We start from the raw sequence: 22891 nt of genomic DNA on the forward strand, positions 1-22891 counted from the left end.
ACCCACCCCTTTCGCTCAACCCAACCCACATGCCTCACACCCAGTATTAAACGTGAGTGAAGGCTAGGATTTGCTGTAGTGTTTGTGCAGATCGTGCAGAGGAGCTCCCACTGACCTGAGGTTGTACCCCAATACCCTCCCACTGACCTGAGGTTGTACCCCAATACCCTCCCACTCTTGCTAACCAAGCTTTTGAAATGGCATGAGGTGCAATGGCATTTAATTTAGGTACAGTGATGGCTCAGGGCGCTTAGTGTTGCATTCAATATTTCAATTTGATCTATTTCTTTTGGGGGAGGAGGGTCCATTCAAATCTGCACAGCACCCTCATGCTCCCTGTGCTGCATGCTCCATCATGGCCGCCATGGGGAGGATACTTGGCTCCCCAGAGGAGTCAGGAGGGGAGAAGTTCATTTGGAAAGGGATTCACATGATCTCATGATTCACAGCAGCTGATTCTCATGATTGACAGCAGCTACCACATCATACTGTACAGTGCTATACACTCTTGCCTTGTAAATAACTGGTTCACAGAAAACGAGTTTAGCTTTGTTTGGTTTTACGTCTTCTCCTCGCCTACCTGCTCTCCATGTTTATGAATATTTTTTATTTTGGTTTTGAATGTAATGTCCTCAATAAATGAACTGTTTCTGAGATTGGGACTCATATTTTACTATTTTATTTGATGTGTTTTAATTTCAACTGACCATGCAACTTTGATGTGATTAGTCCAACATTTTTCAGTAAGACATTGAACTAATCATTTAAGGTGGTGCTCTTCAGGACATCCTATTTCACACTGAGACGTCTGATAAAAATGATCATTATTACAGAGCATTGAACAACTGCCATTAAGGTATTCCCATTCATAGAAGTGGGAATAAATTCTAATTTTAAAAAGATTTAAGTGAAAATCAATTATCAATATGGTTTAATCAGTATTGTGCAATTTACAGAAGTGTGTGCAAATAATGCTGTTTATTCTGCTGGATGATAAAAAAACACTTTAAGCAACATGTCTAAATTATATTTAGTATTGTTGAAAGTACTGTTTCAAGGGTTATCCTAGAACAAGCCGAAGAACTAATGAAAATGCCACTAAAAAAAAAATCGATAATCTTTCAAGCTGTCTCAGTAGTAACAGTCATTGTGCAGACTGGCAGTAAGCCTCCATTGGTGATAAAGATGTCCCTACTTGTCTAATACGCATAGTTAATTTGAATGATGTTGACCATTGGCTAATGTCACACTGTGAGGGACCGGACGGTCACCCCACGTTCTTTTAGGGATGTGGTGTAGGGGAAATAGTGCAGGAGATGGTGGTTTTGATATAAAATATATATATATATATTTATTTACAGGGGGGACTGTCAACCCCAACACAGTGCACACAACATAAACACATATAAATCAAACAGATAACAGCTACAGGCCGTACTCACCCAGGACTGAAGTAACCTGGCACCCTAGGCACCTGCTTGGCCGATTAGGCCCAAATATCGGCACCCTCTCAAGGCCCAAGCCAGGCCCAAACTAGGCCCAGGCACTCAGCCGAAGCTAAGTACATAGCTAGCCGTACCAACCAAACCAAACAAAACAAGCACACAAAAAAAGGCACAATATACAAGACACAAAGACACCGTGTCCACACAACTAGACACCAAAAACACTTCCTTCACTCCGGTAAACAGGGAAGTGTTTTTGTCTTAATACCTTTGTCCGTGCTCTCATAGACAGTGTCTCCCTCTCTACACATGAGGCACCCTTTAAATAGGGCACAGCCACTTGGGCTTAATTATATCCAACATTTGACTCAGGTGAGCCAGGACCCAAACATTATGGGGGAGGAGTTCAATAGTCTTAAAGGGCACCATCCCTTTTTGCCACGGTGAGGAGGGGGAGAATTCACCTTCTCACACACACCTTCTGTTATTGTTATGTTTTCACGCTTACAAAATGACACATTACAATCAAAAGGGAAGAATGCAGTTGAAGGGTGAAAATATTGGCATCCTTCACATTAAAAGAAAATAGTTATTTCTATCATGTTTAAGTGACAAAAGCAGGGGCGGCTTGTCCATAAGGGCGATTGTGGCGACGCACTGCCTAGGGGAGAAGGAAAAAAGAAAAAAAAAACTCCTGATGTATGAACGCAATATCCTTGTAAGTCGCGTAAATGACGACATGTAAATTTAAATGTAATAATTTTTTTTCTGTCGGATTCTACCACTAAACCGTCTGATCTGCCTCTGTATGTCATTGTCGAATCAGGTAACAGTCATTCAGTCAGCTTAAAGTCGTGCTTCAAATTGCCCCGCCCCTTCTGGGGCGATTTGGGGCGAAATGAAAATTGCCCCAGACCTCTCCCATTGACTCCCATGTTAAATCAATTTTTTTTCACAAAACAGAGCTCTCAATGCATAGCAGCGTTCAGTGAGCAACTATAGTCAAATGAGCTCGAGCGACTTCCGGTTACAATTTTTCAAAATAAAAGTCCCTTATTAGCCCCGTGTTTCTTAAACTGTCAGAAATATTAATTTCGAAATGGGTTAAAAACGATTCACTGATGTTCAAAAGTATGTTTTTCTTGTTTAAATATAATGAACACTGACTAAACAGGCAATATTGTATTAAGAAAAAGTAAAACACACCCCAATCTGCTGATAAAAGGATTATGCCTTCATTAAAGTTGGTTGAACTTGTTCAGAACACTGTAAAGAGAGGGTAAACTATGTTTAACAGTCATTATTCTGGTCATTCACTGTGAAAAAACACTTCACTCAAGTGAAAAATGATTATCTCCAATGCCAGGATAATGCCATGTGACACGTATCACACTTTGCTGATGAAACTAAATATTGTGTCTCAATAAAAGGGGGTGGAATATGTTCAAGACACTCCAAACATTAAAAAAAATGTGTGAAGTAGTTGAGATTTACGTCCCTGAAAGCTCCACAATACTTTAAACATAAGTGATCAGACAGGCGAAAATGCATTAACTTCAATGGCAGGGCCATGTGACACGTATCACTCTTTGCTGATGAAACTAAAGATTGTGTCTCAATGAAAGGGGGGTGGAATATGTTCAGGACACTCCAAACATTAAATAAAATGTGTGAAGTAGTTGAGATTTACGTCCCTGAATGCTCCACAAAACTTTAAACATAGGTGATCAGACAGGCGAAAATGCATTAACTTCAATGGCAGGGCCATGTGACATGTATCACTCTTTGCTGATGAATCTAAAGATTGTGCCTCAATGAAAGGGGGGTGGAATATGTTCAGGACACTCCAAACATTAAATAAAATGTGTGAAGTAGTTGAGATTTACGTCCCTGAATGCTCCACAACAGTGGCGTTTCTACATTAGGGGCAGGTGGGGCACTGCCCCACCAGATTCAGATGACGCTGTTGTGCAGAAAGCTCAATACATTCGTACTTCGCGGCAAAATATATATAGTAGCGTGAATATGTGTGTGAATAGACTTGACTCACAAGCATTACAGTCTTGTTTTGGAGTAATTTGATTTGTGTGTTTTTCTGTCTGTGTGCTTGATCTGTGAAATGCTGCTCTCCGCTGTCCCTCCCTTTCCGGTGGGGCAACGACCCACGCTGCCCCACCGTTACCATGGAAACACCAATGAGCGTGAACCACACAGGCCAAAGTTAACATTGAGTGGTGGGGAACTTTCAGATGTGCCCCACGAAATCTGCCTGGCAACTAGACTGGAATACTGCGAAAACCGCGAGACCTCTACCCCGTGACTAAGAAAAAAAAAACATACAGTCAGATCAATGCCAGTAAAGGCACTGTTAGTTAGCTATCGCTAGATTTCGACTATTTTGGAAGTGTTTTTTAATTCATACAATGAATAACGTAGATTATTTGTTGAGGGTGCAATTTAGTACATTGCCGCTGGAAGAAAAAATAGAAATCAAACGTTTGGGACCACACAGACCAGACGACTTGATCCTGCTGCAGCCTGGTCAGAAAGCGACTCGAACTTTCAAGACGGAATGGTATGACAGAAAGACATGGCTAACAGCTAGCACATCAAAACAAGCACTGTTCTGTTACCCATGCCTTCTTTTTGGAATTGGTACTAATGCAGACTCAGTTCAGACAACGGATGGATTCAAAGACCTGAAGCATCTGGCAGAAAGAACAGTGAATCACGAAAGCTGTAAACCCCATAATCAATTGCGCCCTGCAATTGGGACTATTGGGCCAGGTCAACATCATGGCACAGCTAGGTAGTGCATATCAGCGGAACATTTTAGAGCACAACAAACAGACGGAGGAGAATCGTTATGTACTGGGGAGGCTGATATCATGCATAAAGCTCTGTGGGAAGTGCGAACTTTGAGACGATGTGAGAAGGCGACACCAGGCTGCAAAGACACTACGATTCTGTGAGTCAAACTTTTTTTTTTTGCTTCATATTGTGTACCACACGTGTGCCACAAGCTTAATAAATTATGCAAGTTATTTGTGCTATGTGTCTGTTTAATCTTTTTTACTTTGTTGCAATCATTTTACTTTAATGCTGTATTATAGGCAACATCTTTGTGTCGCGCTGAAGCATGTGAAATGTATTTGAAATAGGATGTCTGCTCCCTGCTGGCACTCAACATGCAGCCCATAGCATATCTTACTGGTCTATATAGGCCTACTGCTTATAATAATCAGCTACCTCTATTTTTGTGACGGTGACATGACGTCATACAAAATTGCCCCACCAGAAATTTCAGGCTAAAATCGCCACTGCTCCACAATACTTTAAACATAGGCCTAAACACAGGGGAAAATGCATTAGCTTCAATGGCAGGGCCATGTGACGCGTATCACTCTTTGCTGATGAAACTAAAGATTGTGTCTCAATAAAAGGGGGATGGAATATGTTCAGACTCACCCCAGGTCCTCCGTTCACTAATGTAGGTGTCAACGTGTTTGGTCCATGGACCATAAGCACCAGGCGCACTCGAGGCGGCATTGTAGAGAATAAACGCTGGGCAGTCATCTTTACCTGCTTAGTGATGAGAGCTGTGCATATCGAGGTCTATGAGTCCCTGTCATCTTCAAGCTTTGTGAATGCATTAAGAAGATTCACATCTATACGTGGCCCTGCTCGCCTCTTTCATTCTGACAGAGGAACGAACTTCATAGGTGCATGCAAAGAACTTCAGATCAATTCTGATGACCATGAACTGACTACCTACCTGCGAGACCAAGGCAGCACCTGGATGTTCAACCCACCTCACTCCTCACACATGGGTGGAGTGTGGGAGCGGATGATAGGTGTTGCTCGCAGGATCTTAGATGCACTGTTGCTCAAGACAAACGGCTCCCACCGGTCCTAGTCACACTCATGTCAGAAGTCATGGCCATTATGAACGCCAGGCCTTTGGTTCCCGTGTCATCCGACCCAGACATGCCCTCTGTCCTCACACCTGCCATGCTCCTAACGCAGAAAGCTGAACCAGTATTGCCACCCCCGGGAGAGTACGACCTGAAAGACCTCTATGGAAAACAGTGGAAACAGGTCCAGGCTCTTGCCGATTCTTTCTGGAAACGCTGGCGCCAAGAATACCTGGTGTCACTCCAGCCAAGGAGGAAGTGGCACACAGACAAGCCAAACCTGAGTGAAGGAGATGTCGTGTTGCTCAAAGATGCACAAGTCAAGCGGAATGAGTGGCCTGTCGGAGTAGTGGTGAAAGCCATTCCCAGCAAAGACTCTAAAGTTCGCAAAGTGGACATAAGGGTTGTGAGAGAGGGCACTCTAAGGGTATATTCTAGACCTGTTTCTGAAGTTGTTTTACTTGTTAAAGGGGAATAGTGTTATATTGCATTATAACAGGCGGGGAGTGTGCTGTTCTGTTGTTATTTGTACAGGGAAATAGCACCCTCTAGTGGTGTAAAATTCCAACTGAACAGTGGTATTGTTCCTTCGGGGTTTCCATGGTCACAACCAGGGACGTGCGGTCATATGAGGCAGGTGAGGCAGAGCCATCATTTCGAGCATTTTTATAATCAAAATCGCTGAATTCGCTGAATTTGCGCATATCCTATTCAAATAGACGGGAGAAAACAAGGGACGTGCGGTCAGGTGAGGCACCATGTATTGTCTATGGGAGATATTGCGCAATCGCTCCAAACTGGGTTTTGCGCATGCGTGCGCATACGTAGAACCTTTGAGCTGAGCTCAAAACGCATTGAAAAATCATGTAGGTGAGGCACACAGTACCTCTGCCTCAATGAAGGGGACGTGCGAGAACGCACCTGTCGGGGTTATGCTGGGGAACGTTGCTCTTCTTCTACACTTCTACTTGAGCTTGACGGCGAAAATGGAAGATTTTATTGCTAAGCTGAAGCAGTTCTCAGTGAGAGAACGTGAAATGTTTAATAATGGGAGAGCAATGCCGGAGCTAAAAGGTATGCTTCAAGCGACGGTACAGAAGATAACTCGATCAACTTCTCACATTCAAAGCCAAATTGCTTTGAACATCTTTGGAACCTCAAGAATACATTTGTTTTTGAACTTACAGCGGCAGCTCCGTTGATTTCCCTTTATTTCTCTTGGGATTGTTTTATGTCTATGTGAAGCCATTTAACATCACACAAGTGGTTGTGATCATGTGAAAGAAATATGCTATATAATTATTATCATGAAGTTGATATTAGGTTGTTAAATGGAAGTCTAAGCTGTTCCTTTGTTCTGTGAGAGGAAATGTGAATCTGTGAGAAAGAGAGATTTGGAACTCAGAGGTGTCATGAGATGTTTAGGTTAAGACTGATTTATTGTTGTAAGACCCAGAGTCTGGGTTTGGGGGTTTTAGGTAAACATTCTTATCTCTGAGAACCAGGGACGAGAGGATACGACCATGGGAGTGTCATGTCTGTGTTCTGTGATATTTTCTTGAATAAAGGGTCAGGCATTTTACTAGAGAGGCAGTGATGGGTTGAACAGCGTTCTGCAACCACTGCACTCCTCTTGTAGGAGTGTATGTGGGAACAGCGGTCTGAAACCACTGCACTCCTCTTTGCCAGAGTAAAAGTCAATTATTTATTCTATTCTTGGTTGTGGGTGTCTTAATTCTGAGTTTAATACAGTCCTGGTAAAGGGTGAAAAAATTCCCTGACAGTTTGGTTCATCGAGCCGGATCTCAAAAAAGACCAGATGGACGGGAGCAGAACTACGGAAGCCGCAAGTCGATGCGCACTGCCCAAAAGCTTGGACAGAAAAATACCCTGCATGTTGAATTCTTCGTTGGGCCGGTTGACGGATTTCTGCCCCCGCCACACTGCCTTGACGAGATCCGAATCCAGATGAGACGCACAACAAGAATATTACGTAAGTAGCCTGGGGTTACTTATTAGAAAAAGATCGGGGATCTTTTTAAAGAGATCCGGGATCTCTTGTTAGCGCTAAAAACTTAGTCGGGGACTAAGAAACCTAGTCCGGGACTATGGTTATGTTGTAGGCCTACGTGAATGGATGTACATCTGTGTGAATGAGTGCGAGACTGGAGTAAGTAATTAAGCAAAATTAAAACTTTGGAAAATATCCGGATATTTTTCATAGACTCAAGAGAAGTATTTTGCTTAATTCAAAAAAACTCACCATAATTAATGAATATGAGTGTGACTGGAGCAAGGGATTAACAGTCTAAAAACAGGTGGAGACTCTGAGTAAACACCCAGGCAAATTTCATTTGTCTGGAAGCTTGCTTTCCGGTGTCTCCATTTGACCCGTCTGAGGTATTCTGTTATAATCCAAAAAGCTCACCATGTGTAGTAGCTATCTAAACCTAAATAGTTTCAGTGGGAAACTAGTTGTAAAAGATTGCAAAAATTATGTAATGACATAAAAAGATTGAGGGAATAGGAAAATGGACTTTGGCAGAAGGCAAGTGGTTATAAGAAAGTCAATGGAAAGTTAAGAAGAAGATTAAAAGAAAGTGAGGATAAGTGTTATTCTTGTGGAGAAAGAGGGGTAAACTGCAGGCTTGATAAACTATAGAGCTGTTACTGTGGCCACGTGGCAACTCTATACATTTTATCTGCTTTGTTCATTTGCACGCACTTTTTAGTCTTAGGTGCGTGAAGGGGGAGTTATTAGAAATATGAGAGGAAAGCATGAAAAAATGCAGAGGAGAAAAGACACCATCACGAAGCCTGATAAGGCAGAGAAAAAAGAAGGGTATATGATAATGATGGCGATACTGCTTAAATAAAATAATACAAGTGCAGATCGATTTGAGGATGAGGAATTTTGGTCTGATCAGCCGAAAAATCTCTATCCAAATAATCGAATTGCATGAATAGCCGCAGGGGTAGAGGCCCGGAGTTAAGATCAGATTAGATTCAACTTCATTGTCATTGCACAGAGTACAAGTACTGAGACAACGAAATGCAGTGTAGCATCTATAATGAAGAATAAAGGAGTGGGATTCAGAAGGATCTCAGAGTGCTATAAATATATAGATATTATAGTAATGAATGGAAATAATTCCAGTGTTGCAGGAATTGTAGGAATTGTATTTGCAAAAACAAGTTGTTGTATGTAAGCTACGTTTTCATTTGTTTCATTAAGAGATTGTTTGGTGCTCCGAGGCGAGACTAAACGTAAATTTGAAGGTTTGATAATAGTTTGGCCGTGCTTGACTGTCCAGTAGGCCTAGTGTAAATCGCAAATGTCCGTATATCTTTATTCAGGGTGTGAACTTGATAGATAAAATGACGAACTCGGTTGCATGTTGATATGGGCATTCATTCATTGGAGCAAGATTATTGATCGGAACCTAACGTTTTAAATTGATATTGAAAACTAAAATAAGCAAGTGACCAGTTGTTGGCATAGTTTTACTTGAAGGTATTTTGTGTAACATCTGTGAAGAGAGAGAGTCATTTTAATTTTTACTCCGCTGAAAAAAAAAACGAACCGAAAGTTGCTGTGTGGTTGACTGTTGGGACGGACAGAGAAGCACAAGGGTGGGGGCTGTTAGCTCAGGGGGAACAGAGGACTCTGGCCTCTGTGCATTCTCACACACACACACGTTCGTATTTTAAAAGGAGAGGAGGTGAGAAGAATTGTCAGATTACACATATTAGTGTGATATTATATAAATGGGCAGCGATTAAGAGTCATGGTGATACTCATGTATCAACTGGGGGAATGGTTAGCATAGTACATGAGCACTATACAACATATGGATTAAAAACCTATTACATTTTTTTTTTTTTGCAATGTGAGATATGTATTCAGCATAATTCACAAGGGAACCCCAGATTCCCTCACAGTAGCAAAAGCACTGTGCAAAACAATAAGACCAACTTTTGGTGTGCCACAAATTATACTACAAACTAGGAAATGTAAAGAACCAAATACTGTTCGAGTTTTTTTTGTGTCTCCACAGGTACAAGGCCAGGTGAAGGTGAAGGTGACTGGGTGTTCATCAAAATCATCAAATGAAAGAGCTGGTCTGACGACAGGTGGGAGGGACGATATCAAGTGTTACTTGCCACCCCAACAGCCGTCAAGATCGCTGAACGCTCCACCTGGATTCACCTGTCACACTGTCACACTGTAAACTTCGTTCATTTTTTTTAGGATGCACCACTAGCGTTGAGTAGGGTTTTGTGCCTCCCTGAGGGGGCTAAGTGTATAAATCTTGGTCGTCTTAACGTCACCTGGCCTCCCGGGAGCACCCTGGGGGTTAGAGATTCTGCTCAACATAGTAGAGGTGTATCTGTTTTTTGTTTTTCTTGTTTATTTGTGTTTATTGTTTTTCTGTATACATCATATCACTCCGTATAACAATTTTTAAACTGTTACTATTAATGATTACTTCAGGGGTAATGTTGGGTCTATGGTCCTCTACAAGTGTAATTGAGAGAATCCATAAGAGGTGGATTTCATATGGAGAGGCATGAGGCCATGGGGAACGTTTCTCATCTGTATTTGACTAATTCATGGTATAGATATGCATCTTTGCAAGCGAACAGACTTGATAGGACTAATTGCTATGTATGTACCTTAATGCCAGCATCCTCCTTTCACCCTAGACTTAAAGCAAGGCCACTCTCATTCCAAGCAACGATCTGTGTTGGAGAGAAGTGTGCCCCAGACAACTGGGGCTACAGTAAGCCATTTTATGAAACAAACAGTACCCAGGTGCAGGATCCGTGTAACAATACCCACCCACTAGCAGAACTAAAAAACATGCCACAACTGAGCTGTCACCTTAAGTGGCAGTTCATTCCATATTCCTAATATGTTTTTGTTTTTTTATTAGTGGAACAACAAGAGTAGGCTCTCTGAGACGGAAACAGTGTAATGAAATTGTCATCGATACTGCTATACTGTCATCAAACACTGCTTCCTCAGCCAACGTCGTACCCTGTCCATGGGAACAGTTCCTTATGTTGAGGTTGGAATGCAGGGCATTGCCACTCTGACAAGGGTACCCCTACGGTGAGAGAGGTATTGTGGGTGTGTGGTAGTATATTGTACAGTCATCTTCCTCCACACTGGGGTGGCGTATGCGCCCCCGCCCAGGTCATGGACCATATTTTTGTGTTGTTAGTGCTATCTCGCAGGCAGAGTTATCTCGTAGGAAGAGATTTGCTGTTGAGAAGCATGACAGCGTGTGGGGGACTGACGTGCCTGATGACTAAAAGATTTGGACCACCAGCTCCAAGGTTATTTTGTTTCTGTTTCAGGCCCTAGGAGTGGGAAAAGTCATGTTAAGAATGGAAACGCTTAACTATAGGATAGGATTTACTCACTGCTGCTAGTGGAGGGGTTTTGTGTTATGTTGTATTTGGATATTGGATTATATTCATAGCGTCTCTGTGACTGAAGCCTTACAGCAAAGGAAGGTTGTTAATGATGCTTTATTACAAGACAAAGTGGTTAATGTTCCGTGGTGAAATCTGGTTGCTTGGTTTCCATCTGGTACATGGTGGTAAATGGTGTTGAAAAGTCTGCTCTCTATTGTAGCAATTTGTATACTTTTTGTATTTTTATGATGTGTATTTCTACATGTGTCAAAGTTCTCATGTCTAGTCTTGTACGTACTTCTGTATAGAATGTAATGTTGTCACAGGAATTTGATGCTCTGCTGTCTCATCAGGAAAATTATTCTTTAGTGTAATGATGCCTATGCAGAAAACCGAAGGGAATGTATAAGGTTGATGTCTATACTAATATTGTTTTCATGATAAACAGGAGGGAAATGTGAAAGAAATATGCTATATAATTATTATCATGAAGTTGATATTAGGTTGTTAAATGGAAGTCTAAGCTGGTCCTTTGTTCTGTGAGAGGAAGTGTGAATCTGTGAGAAAGAGAGATTTGGAACTCAGAGGTGTCATGAGATGTTTAGGTTAAGACTGATTTATTGTTGTAAGACCCAGAGTCTGTGTTTGGGGGTTTTAGGTAAACATTCTTATCTCTGGGAACCAGGGACGAGAGGATACGACCATGGGAGTGTCATGTCTGTGTTCTGTGATATTTTCTTGAATAAAGGGTCAGGCATTTTACTAGAGAGGCAGTGATGGGTTGAACAGCGTTCTGCAACCACTGCACTCCTCTTGTAGGAGTGTATGTGGGAACAGCGGTCTGAAACCACTGCACTCCTCTTTGCCAGAGTAAAAGTCAATTATTTATTCTATTCTTGGTTGTGGGTGTCTTAATTCTGAGTTTAATACAGTCCTGGTAAAGGGTGAAAAAATTCCCTGACAGATCACTTTGAACCCAAGACTGCTTTTTATTGGTGAGCTGATTTTGAGAAATTAAACTTAAATTGTAGGTAAGTTGTGTTTCCTGGTTGCAATGGTTATCCTTTTGCTACCTTAGTTAATCGGAAGAGTTCAATTTTCATGAAATGATAGCTGGTTATCTGGCTGATGTTATAGTCTCCTCGATTTAACTCTTAAAATTATAATGGGAAAAGGTAGAAACCCTCAGGGTGCTTGTGCAACTTCGTAAGAAAGAGTTCATATTCACGAGTTCATATTCACGAGCAGGGCTGTAGTGGAGGGTAAACGCCGTTTACGCACCTCTGGAATTTTGGAAATAGCGTTTACGCACCTCTAAATATCGTTTACGCACCTCAAAGTTCCACGGGCCTTGTATTCTGTCGTTGGAATAATCAGAAATAAATTTGGTGTCATTTTAAAACACCTACATTTCAAATTGTTTAACATATAAACGCTGTAGTCTGAATCATTTTCATCTGCGCTGTATTATGGTCTGTGACCCTCCAATTGGTGCCTTGGCTGCAGTGTTAATTTCGTTGACGAAAACTATGACGAAAAATATTCGTTAACGACCTTTTTCCCGTGACTAAGACGAGACTAAGACGTGACGAAAACGGATCTTTATAAATAAAAACTATGACTAAATCTATTTTAACTTTCGTTGACGAGACGAAAATGTTGGTGGTTGACTAAGTCACAATTGTTTTTTTTTTCTAAACTTGTATGCACATCATTGGTTGAATGTTGCCCGGTCCTGTATCTATCCCTCACTGTAAAAAAAAATATGCCCTTTTAACTTAAAAAGGTTTGTTACCGCGCTGCCTTACATTTTTGAGTTAACTTGACAATAAAACGTATTTTGAAATAACTTTCCGTACTTAGTCAAGTCAACAAAAAATTGCTTCAGCTCTTGTTGTGTCAAAAAAGGTAAGTAAGTTAACTTGACTAACTTGCATGTTGTTTCAGAATAAGAACACTAGTTTAATTAAATACTTAAAACTTGTTGTGTCAAAAAAGGTAAGAAAGTTAACTTGACTAACTTGCATGCTGGTTCAAAATAAGAACACTAGTTGAATTAAATACTATGATGAGACACATTTCTTTTCTTTTCCATATTTATTAACATTCACTGCCTCTTCCATGTAGTTTAAACAAGGGAAATTATAAAAATATTCAGTGACAGGGAGCTATGAACACTGTAATAAACAGTAAAAAAAACCAGATACCAACATTCTCAAAGTCCACACATGGGAGCAAAGGGCACAAAACAATACAAAAGTGTCTGTGTAGTCTGAACCCCTGTACAATAAATGAGTGTAAAAGGCAACAAAAAAGTCAGCTTGAAGTATTCAAAACAAATCATTTTAGGTTTTTGCTGGTTTACTTCCAAAACGCATTCAAAATACACATTTGTCCAACTTGTTATGCCATTGTTGTAGACAACATGCTCAAGGCTTTGACGGCATAACAAGTTTGACAAATGTGTATTTTGAATGCGTTTTGGAAGTAAACCAAGTACAACATATTAGTACAACACATTCTCAAAATTTCTGATCTGAGGATGGAACAACCTATGCAGCCGGCACTGCAGCTTATACTCCCAGAGAGCTTTTAGAGTGATGCTACAGATTGCATGCGTCCAGAAAGTTGAGCCTGATGCAGTATTTTCTAAGCGACACATAATGCATTGTGCACTGTGGTTTATGTTGACTTTTTGAAGTTTAGCACAGATTGTTTATGTAGCTGCATTCATCATACCAGCCTGTAAAACAAACCTACTTAGAAACAGTGGGGGTAAATGCAGAGGTATTTGCACTGAATACATTGAACTCAAATACCAGGCAGTGGAGAAAAATTGGGTTTCTCATTTTGTGAAGAGGAATGCTATACAATCTTAACCAACTAGGCTACTGTGGACGTAGTACTAAAGAGCATACAGCAGATTCAGTTTTCAATAACATGTCTGAATGTGTAAACAGTGAGATGTTACTGTTGATTATTTGTTACTACTTTCAGATAAAATGATGTTTTTTGTACTTGGCCAGTACTAGAGCCATTTGCCACATGAACTAAACAAGTTTTCATAAATATGTATTCTCCCAGCAACACACATACATGCACGCACGCACGCACGCACGCACACGCACGCACGCACGACGTACAATCATCAGAGGGCCTTCGGTGGAACAGGACTATTAGGGGACACCCTACTGCTTGCAACCTCTGGTGAACACAAAACATCCTCCTGGCAAATGAAGACAGTTTTTTTGTTTTTAACACGCGCACGCATCCCCCCCAACCCCCACCCCTCCAACCTGCTTTCAGGTGGTACACTGTAAAAAAAAATATGCCCTTTTAAGCATAGATAACATTCTCAAAGTCCACACATGGGAGCAAAGGGCACAAAACAATACAAAAGTGAATAAAGAAAACCTTCACTTTCGGGACCAAACCCATGTGCTACATTGCATAAAACAGAAAAACAAGTTGCCAAGAGCCATTTAAAGGGGCAAACAGTTTCCACTTTCAAAGTCCAAATATGAAAGCAAAAAAAATATCTGAAGACCAAGTCCAAATGCTAGGGGAGATTTCTGCACTACAACTTTATGTAAAGCAGCCTGTTACGGAGACCATTAACACGTGAAGAGCAGCTACACCCTCCGACATTCAAGAAAAGCTTTTGCATTACTTCAAACGTATATTTGAGATGCTTTGGGTAGTCAACATTGAGCGCATACATCAGACCCATCATTAGTCCGAATGCCTTGGGAATATCAGAAATATTCATGACAGCCAGCTGTTCCTCCAAGACGAGACAAATGTCATTGGTCTCGATTGGGACCACATATCTGCCGATCTCTTCAGACACAATCAGGATCCCGACACTGGTTCCTTTCAAGGTATCTTCAACTGGATCAGTTGGCTGAAAAACAAAATCACCATGAAGCTAAATATTAAACTGATAACCAGGAAATGCTTTTATTATATTGCAGTTTGGAATACAAATACAGTATTTCAGTGTCTCATGCTATTCATGCTGCTTTTTCCATCTTTGGTTTGAATCTATCCTTCAATTCAAACAGTGGTTCCAAATCACACGTCAAGTCATTTGAGGAAGCTTTAAACCTACCTCACAGGTCTTAAGAAAGCTTGAGGGCTCTTCACGAAGGAAATGCGGCATGCCAAGTAAGACTGCTGTTCGCTTATTCTGATTGGAATCCTGAAATGCAAAAGCAAACACCGACACATGCAAACACACAGACAGTGTTAAAAAGAGAAAAGGCTATTTTCTCATCACAAAATGAAAGATACATGTGCAATACTTACATGAGCGTCCAGCCATCTAACAATGTCTTGGAGCTCTGCAATGTGATCCTTTTTTCTGAAAAGGTCAAGAAACCTGGGCAGATATTCATCAAGTCCACCAAAGAAGGAGCTCAGGAGATCAGTAGACATCAGACGGCTGAATTCCGCAAGGATCTTGATGCAGAATTTAAAAAAAAAACAATGATTTAATTGTATACGCTCAACAGGTCATACTGGTAGTACCTGGTGACACTATGAAACAATAACAACTAACAGTACAGCAATGTAACAATTTTTAGTTTTCCTATGAACAGTGCTTTTAGTTTTTCCTGTGTTAACTGCTACTGTTAATTGGTATTATAATGTTGTCTGACACTTTGAATAAAAGCAGTGGGAGAGTGGGAAGCATAATACCTGTCTCTCCGAGAACAGTGCAGGCCATCTGGATTTGACCATACTCACAAGAGGCTCATCATCAACGATCTCCTTTCTTCTCAAAGCATAAGTGTTTGCCATGGCTGCATCAATTATCTTGTTGTTGGGATTCACCTTTTTAAATTCCATCAGAAGTGTCTTCCTGTCCTCTTCAAGGGAAGTAAAGGTGTCTTCATCAGGTATATCTGGAAGGAAGTTGGTTTCAGATCGCCTTGGCTTCTTGATCTTCCGCTTAGTTTTCCCATCTTCAAACATTCGAGTCTTGTTCACCAACACTGCTGTACACCCGGCAGCACGTAACTTGTGCCGATAATTGGCCCATTTTAAAATTCAAACTGTACTTCCAGCAGTACCAGCCATCTGTGGACCCTACCTCTCTTAAACAGGGATGCTTTTCTACCAATGCTTTGGCAACTTCTTCAATTTGTACCTGTGATGGATATGCATCGATTCTGAACATCTCTCCAACAAGTCTGTCCAAGATTTCACTCTTGAGGCCCTTGAGGACCTCTATCCGGGAACCATCTTTGGCATATGCTTCATTTCCTCTCTTCAGCTTCAGTTCCACATCATAAGAGAAAGTTGGAATGCTAAAGGGCTCAGACCAGTTCTTCATCATATCAGGTGGGCTGGTTTCTGTAGATGATGAAGCAGATGACAGGCTGGCAGTGTCAAGGGTACTGCTGTCACTAACTGTCACCAAGTGTTGGTCAGGTGGCATCTTCTGGATTATTTTGAGGGTTGCTTTATCCTTGGGCAATTCTGTGGGACAGTTGAGGTTTATCAACTCATTCTGGAAGTCCGGATCTTCATACTGTATTACAAACTCATAACCCAGATTTAGCTTAGTCCTCAGAATCAACTTGAAGCCCTCCAGAGTCTCTGGGATTTCTTCTATCAACAGCCTCCTGATGTCATCTGGTGCCAAAACAACTCTGAGCAACATTCTGAAATGTGAAATCAAAGAATGATTAAAAAAAGAAAACAACAAGACATAATGACTGCAGTTAACCAAAGTCCATGGAGTGAGCAAGTAGACATGGTAGGAATAACATTATATTAAGTTAAAATATGTCCGGCATACCTTAATGAAGCAAAAAGGCTTTTGCTGTGACCAGCTGTCTTCCTTGAATGGTGTAGCAATATAATGGTTCGTAGTGGTTCAAATCTTCAGGTTCAACCAGAAGAAAACCTGCAGAAAGTGCTCTAAACAGTTCAAAAGAGCCTAAATGCTCAATATACAGATTGAAAAGGTTCAATGATGAACATTGCCTTATCAGCCACAATGAGTAGTTTGACAATCTTTCCAAAATCAGGTAGTCCACTTGTGCTGCCAAATGAGACAAACATTCCTTCAGAATATGTGGTCCCATGTCGAGTAATTGTTGTTGTCAGACAAACAGACATAACATTTGTGTACTTCCTCTTAAGTGCCTGCTTTATACTGTTGTCCAAAATATCAGTACAGAGAGTAGAAGAACTGTGAACCTCAAGGTTTGGCTTGAAAAGGCTGGGCAGCTCAAGGTAGTAGCCAAACATAAGTTGGTGTCTCTTGGCTAATGTCAATAAAATGTTTTTGAAATTGTTCACATCACGCACAACTTTTTAAAAAAAGCTGTGTTTACCCTCAAAACGGATTGTACAGAAGTTCAATAAAGGACCAAAACAATGAATGAGATTTGGATAATGTTCGGGGTAATGGTGTTTTGGTTTCAATGTGAAGTTAGGGAACACCTCTAACAACAGATTCCTGTGATCAGATATCTTGGATTCCAAAAAGCATATGGTTGGGGTAGTGAATACCAATAAGGAAATAAGTTCAACAATCAATTTCAAATCCAAAATGAAACCCCATGTCTTATCATTTTCAGGAACTAAATGACCAACCATAAGGGGAAGTAATCTGAGTAGTGACAAATTTTCGTGTCCGTTACCTCCAATTGAGCCAGTTGTTTTAAACCTTTCTTGTATTTTCTGTGGACGGTTGGTTTTGTCTTTAAACCTGTATGGAAAGTTTTGGATGGCATAATTAAGGTCATCAAGAGAAAAACAGCCCCTGCCAATTAAATCAGACAAACACAAACTGAGCTCAACAGGAACCACCCCCTCTAAAAGGTCATGTAGAACGTCGGGTGGGAACCCTGTTGCTGAATGAAAGTGTTTTAAATTGTTTAAAACACAGTTAGCCTTTACACCCACAACGCTCTTCAGCTTTTTATCCCTACTCAGAGCCAAAACATTTTCGTCCACTGATGCTCTTGTACGAAGCGTGAATGACCCATCTTTCACTTGACTGGTCTGAAAATCCTTCCGGCTTCCTGAACAAAACCTACAGCATTTATCAACAATGAAGCATTCTTGGAAACCAGCCAGTGAATGAGCTGCTAAGTTATCTGCTGATACAAAAGCAACTGTACCCTGAACACAGCCCCCTAATCTTTCTATGTATACACCTTTGGTTTCTAGTTGCTCAATGTCTCTAAGAAGTGGCTCTAGAACAGCAGAATATCCATATGTTTTCACATCAGAAGTATGACACAACAGAGCAAGATTGATTGATGTTAAGGATGACCTATAAAGAAGGGGTAGGTTTGCCAAAACCCAGTAAACAGCACAAATCTTATGTTTTTTCTTTGAAGTACCTAAAGGGTTACACACCTCAAAATCATCAATATATAGCCCTAAGGCAATTCGGAACACACCTGCAGAGAAAAAAATGTTTTCTTGGAAATATTTCCCATCACGAAAACTTTTATAGAATCCACAATTTGACCCAACATCTTCATCTAAGGCCTTGTCAAGGACATCATCCCTATTCAACAGCTCTGTCAGAACAGGTAAAAGCGGAACATGAACCTCTTTCCTGCCCTTTGCTGAATCCAAAAAGTACTCCACTGGCTCAATAATCTTAAAATTTTGCCTGAAAAAAGAAGCTCTCTTATGTTCTGTGCCCAATTCACCAGATTTTGACAAGAATGAAAGTGGCACTGACTTATCCAATGTATCCGCTATTAGTGTAAATGTTGATGGCTCTAAACTGATGTTGTGCTGGGAAAGTACTTGTTCTATGGACTTCTTGCTTAGTTCCCCAGTGAGCACACTAACCTCATAAAACTCATCAATGATTTCCTGAGTGGCTGTCTTTGAAACGTGAAGAAGCGTTTGCATGCGCAAGAAAAGGGATGCCAATTTACGCTGCAAACATACCTCATCAGTAATTTCAACATTTTCTAAAACATCTGCAACAGGCTCATTAAAACTAAGCAAATCTGTATTGTCCTGAGCTTCCTCACCATTCTCACATAAATGGTTGCGTACCAACTCAAGTCTTAAATTCTTTATGCCAGCAGATAACGTGATAACGACTAAGATGTCCTGTAAAGGTGGAATATACAGTTGATTGAAATGAGCAATCCTGGTAAGGGCACTTCACGGTTTCCTTATTTTTCAGATGGCTACGCAAATGTGATAAATACTGTTTAAGGTTACAATGTTCACAAAAGCTGCACAATGCACAGAGTATTTGAAAAGTCAGTGGATCTGAAGACCCTTTCTCCTGCTGTTTTCCATGTTGCTTGAATAAATGTCTGTTAAGGTCAACTTGCCTTCGGAATGTGAAAAAACAGTCAGTAAAGATGCAAGGCAAAGGGCAAAAAACGGCTGTGGTGTCCGTGCTTCAGAGTGTAATGCCTTCTGATGTTTCTCTGATTGTAGGTTGAAAATGGGCACAATTTACAAGTCCACTTCATGAATACGGCATCATCATCTGTAACATAGAAAAATATATAATATATCTGAGATATATGTAAAGCATTAATACAGCATACATTATGATGAATTAGGTAGGCTATCTAGATCTAGGTTTCTTTAATAACCTACTGTAGTGGCAAAATTTCAGTCTTATATTTTCGTTGTTAATTTTAACCACTTATTCATGTGTGCAGGATGAAAGGTTTTTCTGACTCATATCCGTAGCTAGCTTGCAATTTCTATCGTTCTTTATCCAGTTTCTACTCACAAGACCCAGATGACTGACCGTTGATGTATTTTATTTCCTTGCTCTTCACCAAAGAACAGAATCTCTACTTGCAGTAGTAGTAAATAAACACAATATCACACTAAAATAATAATTGCAAAACTTCGTTGACGGATGATGCTGACGGATGATGTTGACGGATGATGGTAAAAAAGCTGTATGCTTCCCAGCTACACACGTCTATCTGATCTAATCAAACATTCTCATATCACTTACGTCACATGTGCCGCACAGGATCTACATTATTCAATATCAATTCGCCATTCACATTTACCATTCATTACAGATTTTACATCACTAACTGTCAGATGTTCACTCAAAATAAATTCTTAATTAAATTAAATATTGTAAATTAAATATTCAAATGCAAAATATTTTCCTATGATTTGGCTCCTACACCTACATTAAACATGATGAGAATAAAGTTGGTAGTCGTTGATAATTCTTAATAGTGTCACAAGAATACAACATTAAATAATAGCCAGCAGCGCACATTTCATTTTTTTTCCGTTTTCTTACTGAATGTGCTACCATTTCTATGTAAGGAAACCTAAGCTTCTGCCTGGAACTATGTAAACGAATATATATCACCTCTCCTGATAATTTATTTGATTCAATTTTAAGTTGTTAGACAGTTGTCAGTGTTGGGGAGGAAGAACTAACTGGCTGATGGTCAAGGCAAGCATAAGTTAGCTACCCATTGAACATAACCATTTGAATAACTCGGCTTAAGCAAAAAACAACGCCTCCGAAACTGTTTTTGTAGGACACATGAGGAGGAATAACTATAAAGGCTAGAGGAAATGTTTTCTTCAAGACTATATTACAACATCTAAGATGTCAGTTGATAGCTAGCTTTTGCTGCCATGACTAGCTATCCTTTGATATACTATTAAATATTTCGCTCAGCAATAATATCCACGAATCCAACCGTTATTTAATAATATAAAATAGTTCTATTCATTTAGTGGTTGTGTTCTTAAGTTTACTCACCACAAGCGTTGGATGGTTAAGGATTGGATGCAAGCTCATCTTCCTCCGTGTGCTTTCCTTTGAACAAGGCAGGTGGTGACGTGGTGAACAGAACTGGCGATAGGTGGCAGTATAGTGCATGCGTAGGCCAAGTTGTGTTAAATTGCTTTTTTTTGTTGAAACAACTACCTGCTTGTTCATTTAACTTAGAATGAAGTTGAGTCAGTAAAAACTTAGTATTTCTTTTTGTTTGGACAAATCCAATAGACTTTAGTTATATCAACATAACAAACACACTTGAAACAACTAAATTGCAGTGTCATTTTTTTACAGTGATCCTCCACTCCCTGAGATGGCCAGACATGCAAGTGACGCCCTATGGCTGAACGTTATGATGGCTGAAGTTCAAGCACTCGGTACTGGAAGACAAATAAGAATAGATATCTGGACAGTCTTTAATTATAACTTGACAGAAAATAAAACACAATGCACCGCAATAACCGGAGAGAAACCTTTTGGCTTCAAAATAGGTGGGAAGAACACAACAAGAGGCACCTGAAAGCGCACAAGACAACCCTGTCATTTATGCCAAGGTAAATTAGCTAGTAACTGTCAATGATAATTAGCTAATGTTATTAGCTAGTAACTAGTTATTCGAATATATTAGCCAAAGTTAAGTTAACTTCAAAGGGGCAGTCGAGTGTATAGGTTGTGTCAGCTTGGATAACTAGCTAGTCATTTTCGATTGAAACCTCCCGTTTGGCTTGGCAAATGAGTTCCAAAACTTTTAGCTAGCTAACGTTGGCTAACTGTGAGGCAGCATAGCTAAGTTATACTAGCTATCGATAACTAGCTAGTAAACACATTGCAGAATGGACTATATGACAGGCCACGCATGACATTAATCAAGAAAAAATAAATGAATATGTGATTGGTTTACATATCCTTGTCTATTTATGCAATTGTTATTATCATTGGCACTACTTTCAACTCTCAAACTATCCGTCTAGCTAAATACTGTATGTTGGTTATCAGATTGCACAGCAATTCATATGGAGGATATGTGGTTGATTTAACTAAGGCCAGGTAGGCATAGTAGTTGTATTGTGTTATCAGATCATTTGAATCTTCAAAATCTAGACTTGATATTCTCTTATATTTTAATGATAATACTGTTAATTAAGTATTGCCTTAAAATTATTATTTACATTGAATTCATTGGAATTCAGATGTAGGCATAGGAGATCTGTATCTTATAGACTAATTGCATCCACAGTTTAAGTACTGCAAGCTTGACTATTATGCAGTTGTAGACACAACACAAGGGGTCCCCGGGCCTGAGAAGGGATGGAAAGGAGTTTAATGTGACTATAAGATGGACTTAATTTTTAGTTTAATGTGACTAAAACTAGACTAAAATGTAATGAGACTTCGTCGACTAAAACTAGACTAAAATGTTCGGAGTTTTCGTCGACGAAAACTAGACTAAAACTAAGCAGGATAAAAATGACTAAAAGTGACAAACTAATATGCATTTTCGTCTAAAGACTAAGACTAAGACTAAATCTAAAATAGCTGCCAAAATTAACACTGCTTGGCTGCGACACCAATCAGGATCCAGGAAGTATGTAAACACATACACGTTGTGGATTAGCCTACCTGTTCGGAATGGATTAATTAGCCATGGATATCAGGCGATTTTTGAAGAGACCATCAGTGCTCCCACTCTCACAGATGCCCGCAAAAGGCCTCAAGTACAAAGTAAGACTGAAGAAGATCAATTCACGTTTTTAAACGTTGTTTTGGTTCGGACAACATCGCATTAAGACAGGGACAAACTATTAATAACGTGCTTGCAAATACGATGATGCAGGTAACAAGCCAACCTTCCTGGTGCCATCTAAATAGGCCTAATAAAACGTCAATTATTTCAGCAATTGAAGATGCATGAGTAATTATCCTCACGCATATCGCTGTAGATTAGGCTAATTCATAGAAAATTATAGACATATTCTTTGCAAAACAGTTAGACATAGCTAAGTTAATTGCTAAGTGAAATGTTTTAGCTTAGCTATACAATCTTCCATTTTCGCGGTCAAGGTCAAATATACGTGTAGCAGAAGAGAAACAGCAGAACAAGCATAAACCCGACCGGTGAGGCAGAGGTACTGTTTGCCTCCCCTCCGTGATTTTTTTTTTTTTAATGTCAGATCAGCAATACTAAAAAGGTTCTACGCATGCGCTCAACCCAGTTTGCGCAATCTAAGATGAGGCACAGCATCCCCTGCCCGCACGTCTTAATATATCAATTGTGTTGTTGTGTTGTGATATTGGAGGTTTCTCCAATGGTTAAAGAACAGGGGAAGTGTTTAATTACA

General features: G+C 40.1%; 2 protein-coding genes and 1 pseudogene across 2 annotated transcripts; 1 reads left to right on the forward strand and 2 right to left on the reverse strand.

The window, feature by feature from the left end:
• Positions 1-4899: 4899 nt before the first annotated feature.
• On the forward strand, positions 4900-5908 carry LOC122131187 (annotated as a pseudogene).
• An 8157-nt stretch (positions 5909-14065) lies between these two features.
• LOC122131185 lies at positions 14066-15819 on the reverse strand. The gene is made up of 4 exons (XM_042706088.1): positions 15485-15819; positions 15092-15244; positions 14895-14984; positions 14066-14687 (listed from the first exon to the last, which is right to left on the reverse strand). Exons 1-4 carry the CDS (start codon positions 15758-15760, stop codon positions 14361-14363), a joined length of 846 nt encoding a protein of 281 aa, XP_042562022.1. The 5' UTR covers positions 15761-15819; the 3' UTR covers positions 14066-14360.
• Positions 15772-18283, reverse strand: LOC122131184. Its single transcript, XM_042706087.1, has 4 exons — positions 17440-18283; positions 16590-16697; positions 15813-16452; positions 15772-15780 (listed from the first exon to the last, which is right to left on the reverse strand). The coding sequence occupies exons 3-4, from the start codon at positions 16449-16451 to the stop codon at positions 15772-15774; spliced, it is 648 nt and encodes a 215-aa protein (XP_042562021.1). The 5' UTR covers position 16452; positions 16590-16697; positions 17440-18283.
• Positions 18284-22891: the final 4608 nt, after the last annotated feature.

This window comes from Clupea harengus, unplaced genomic scaffold (assembly GCF_900700415.2).
Source record: "Clupea harengus unplaced genomic scaffold, Ch_v2.0.2, whole genome shotgun sequence".
NCBI classification, from domain to species: Eukaryota; Metazoa; Chordata; class Actinopteri; order Clupeiformes; family Clupeidae; genus Clupea; species Clupea harengus.

Excerpts from the sequence above, each read along its gene's own strand:
- LOC122131184 (XM_042706087.1), bottom strand. The coding sequence starts at position 16,451 with ATGTTGCTCAGAGTTGTTTTGGCACCAGATGACATCAGGAGGCTGTTG.
- LOC122131185 (XM_042706088.1), bottom strand. The coding sequence starts at position 15,760 with ATGTTTGAAGATGGGAAAACTAAGCGGAAGATCAAGAAGCCAAGGCGA. Across the intron at positions 14,985-15,091 it reads TTAGATGGCTGGACGCTCAT|GATTCCAATCAGAATAAGCG; the intron begins GTAAGTATTGCA and ends TTTGCATTTCAG. Across the intron at positions 14,688-14,894 it reads GCTTTCTTAAGACCTGTGAG|CCAACTGATCCAGTTGAAGA; the intron begins GTAGGTTTAAAG and ends TTTGTTTTTCAG.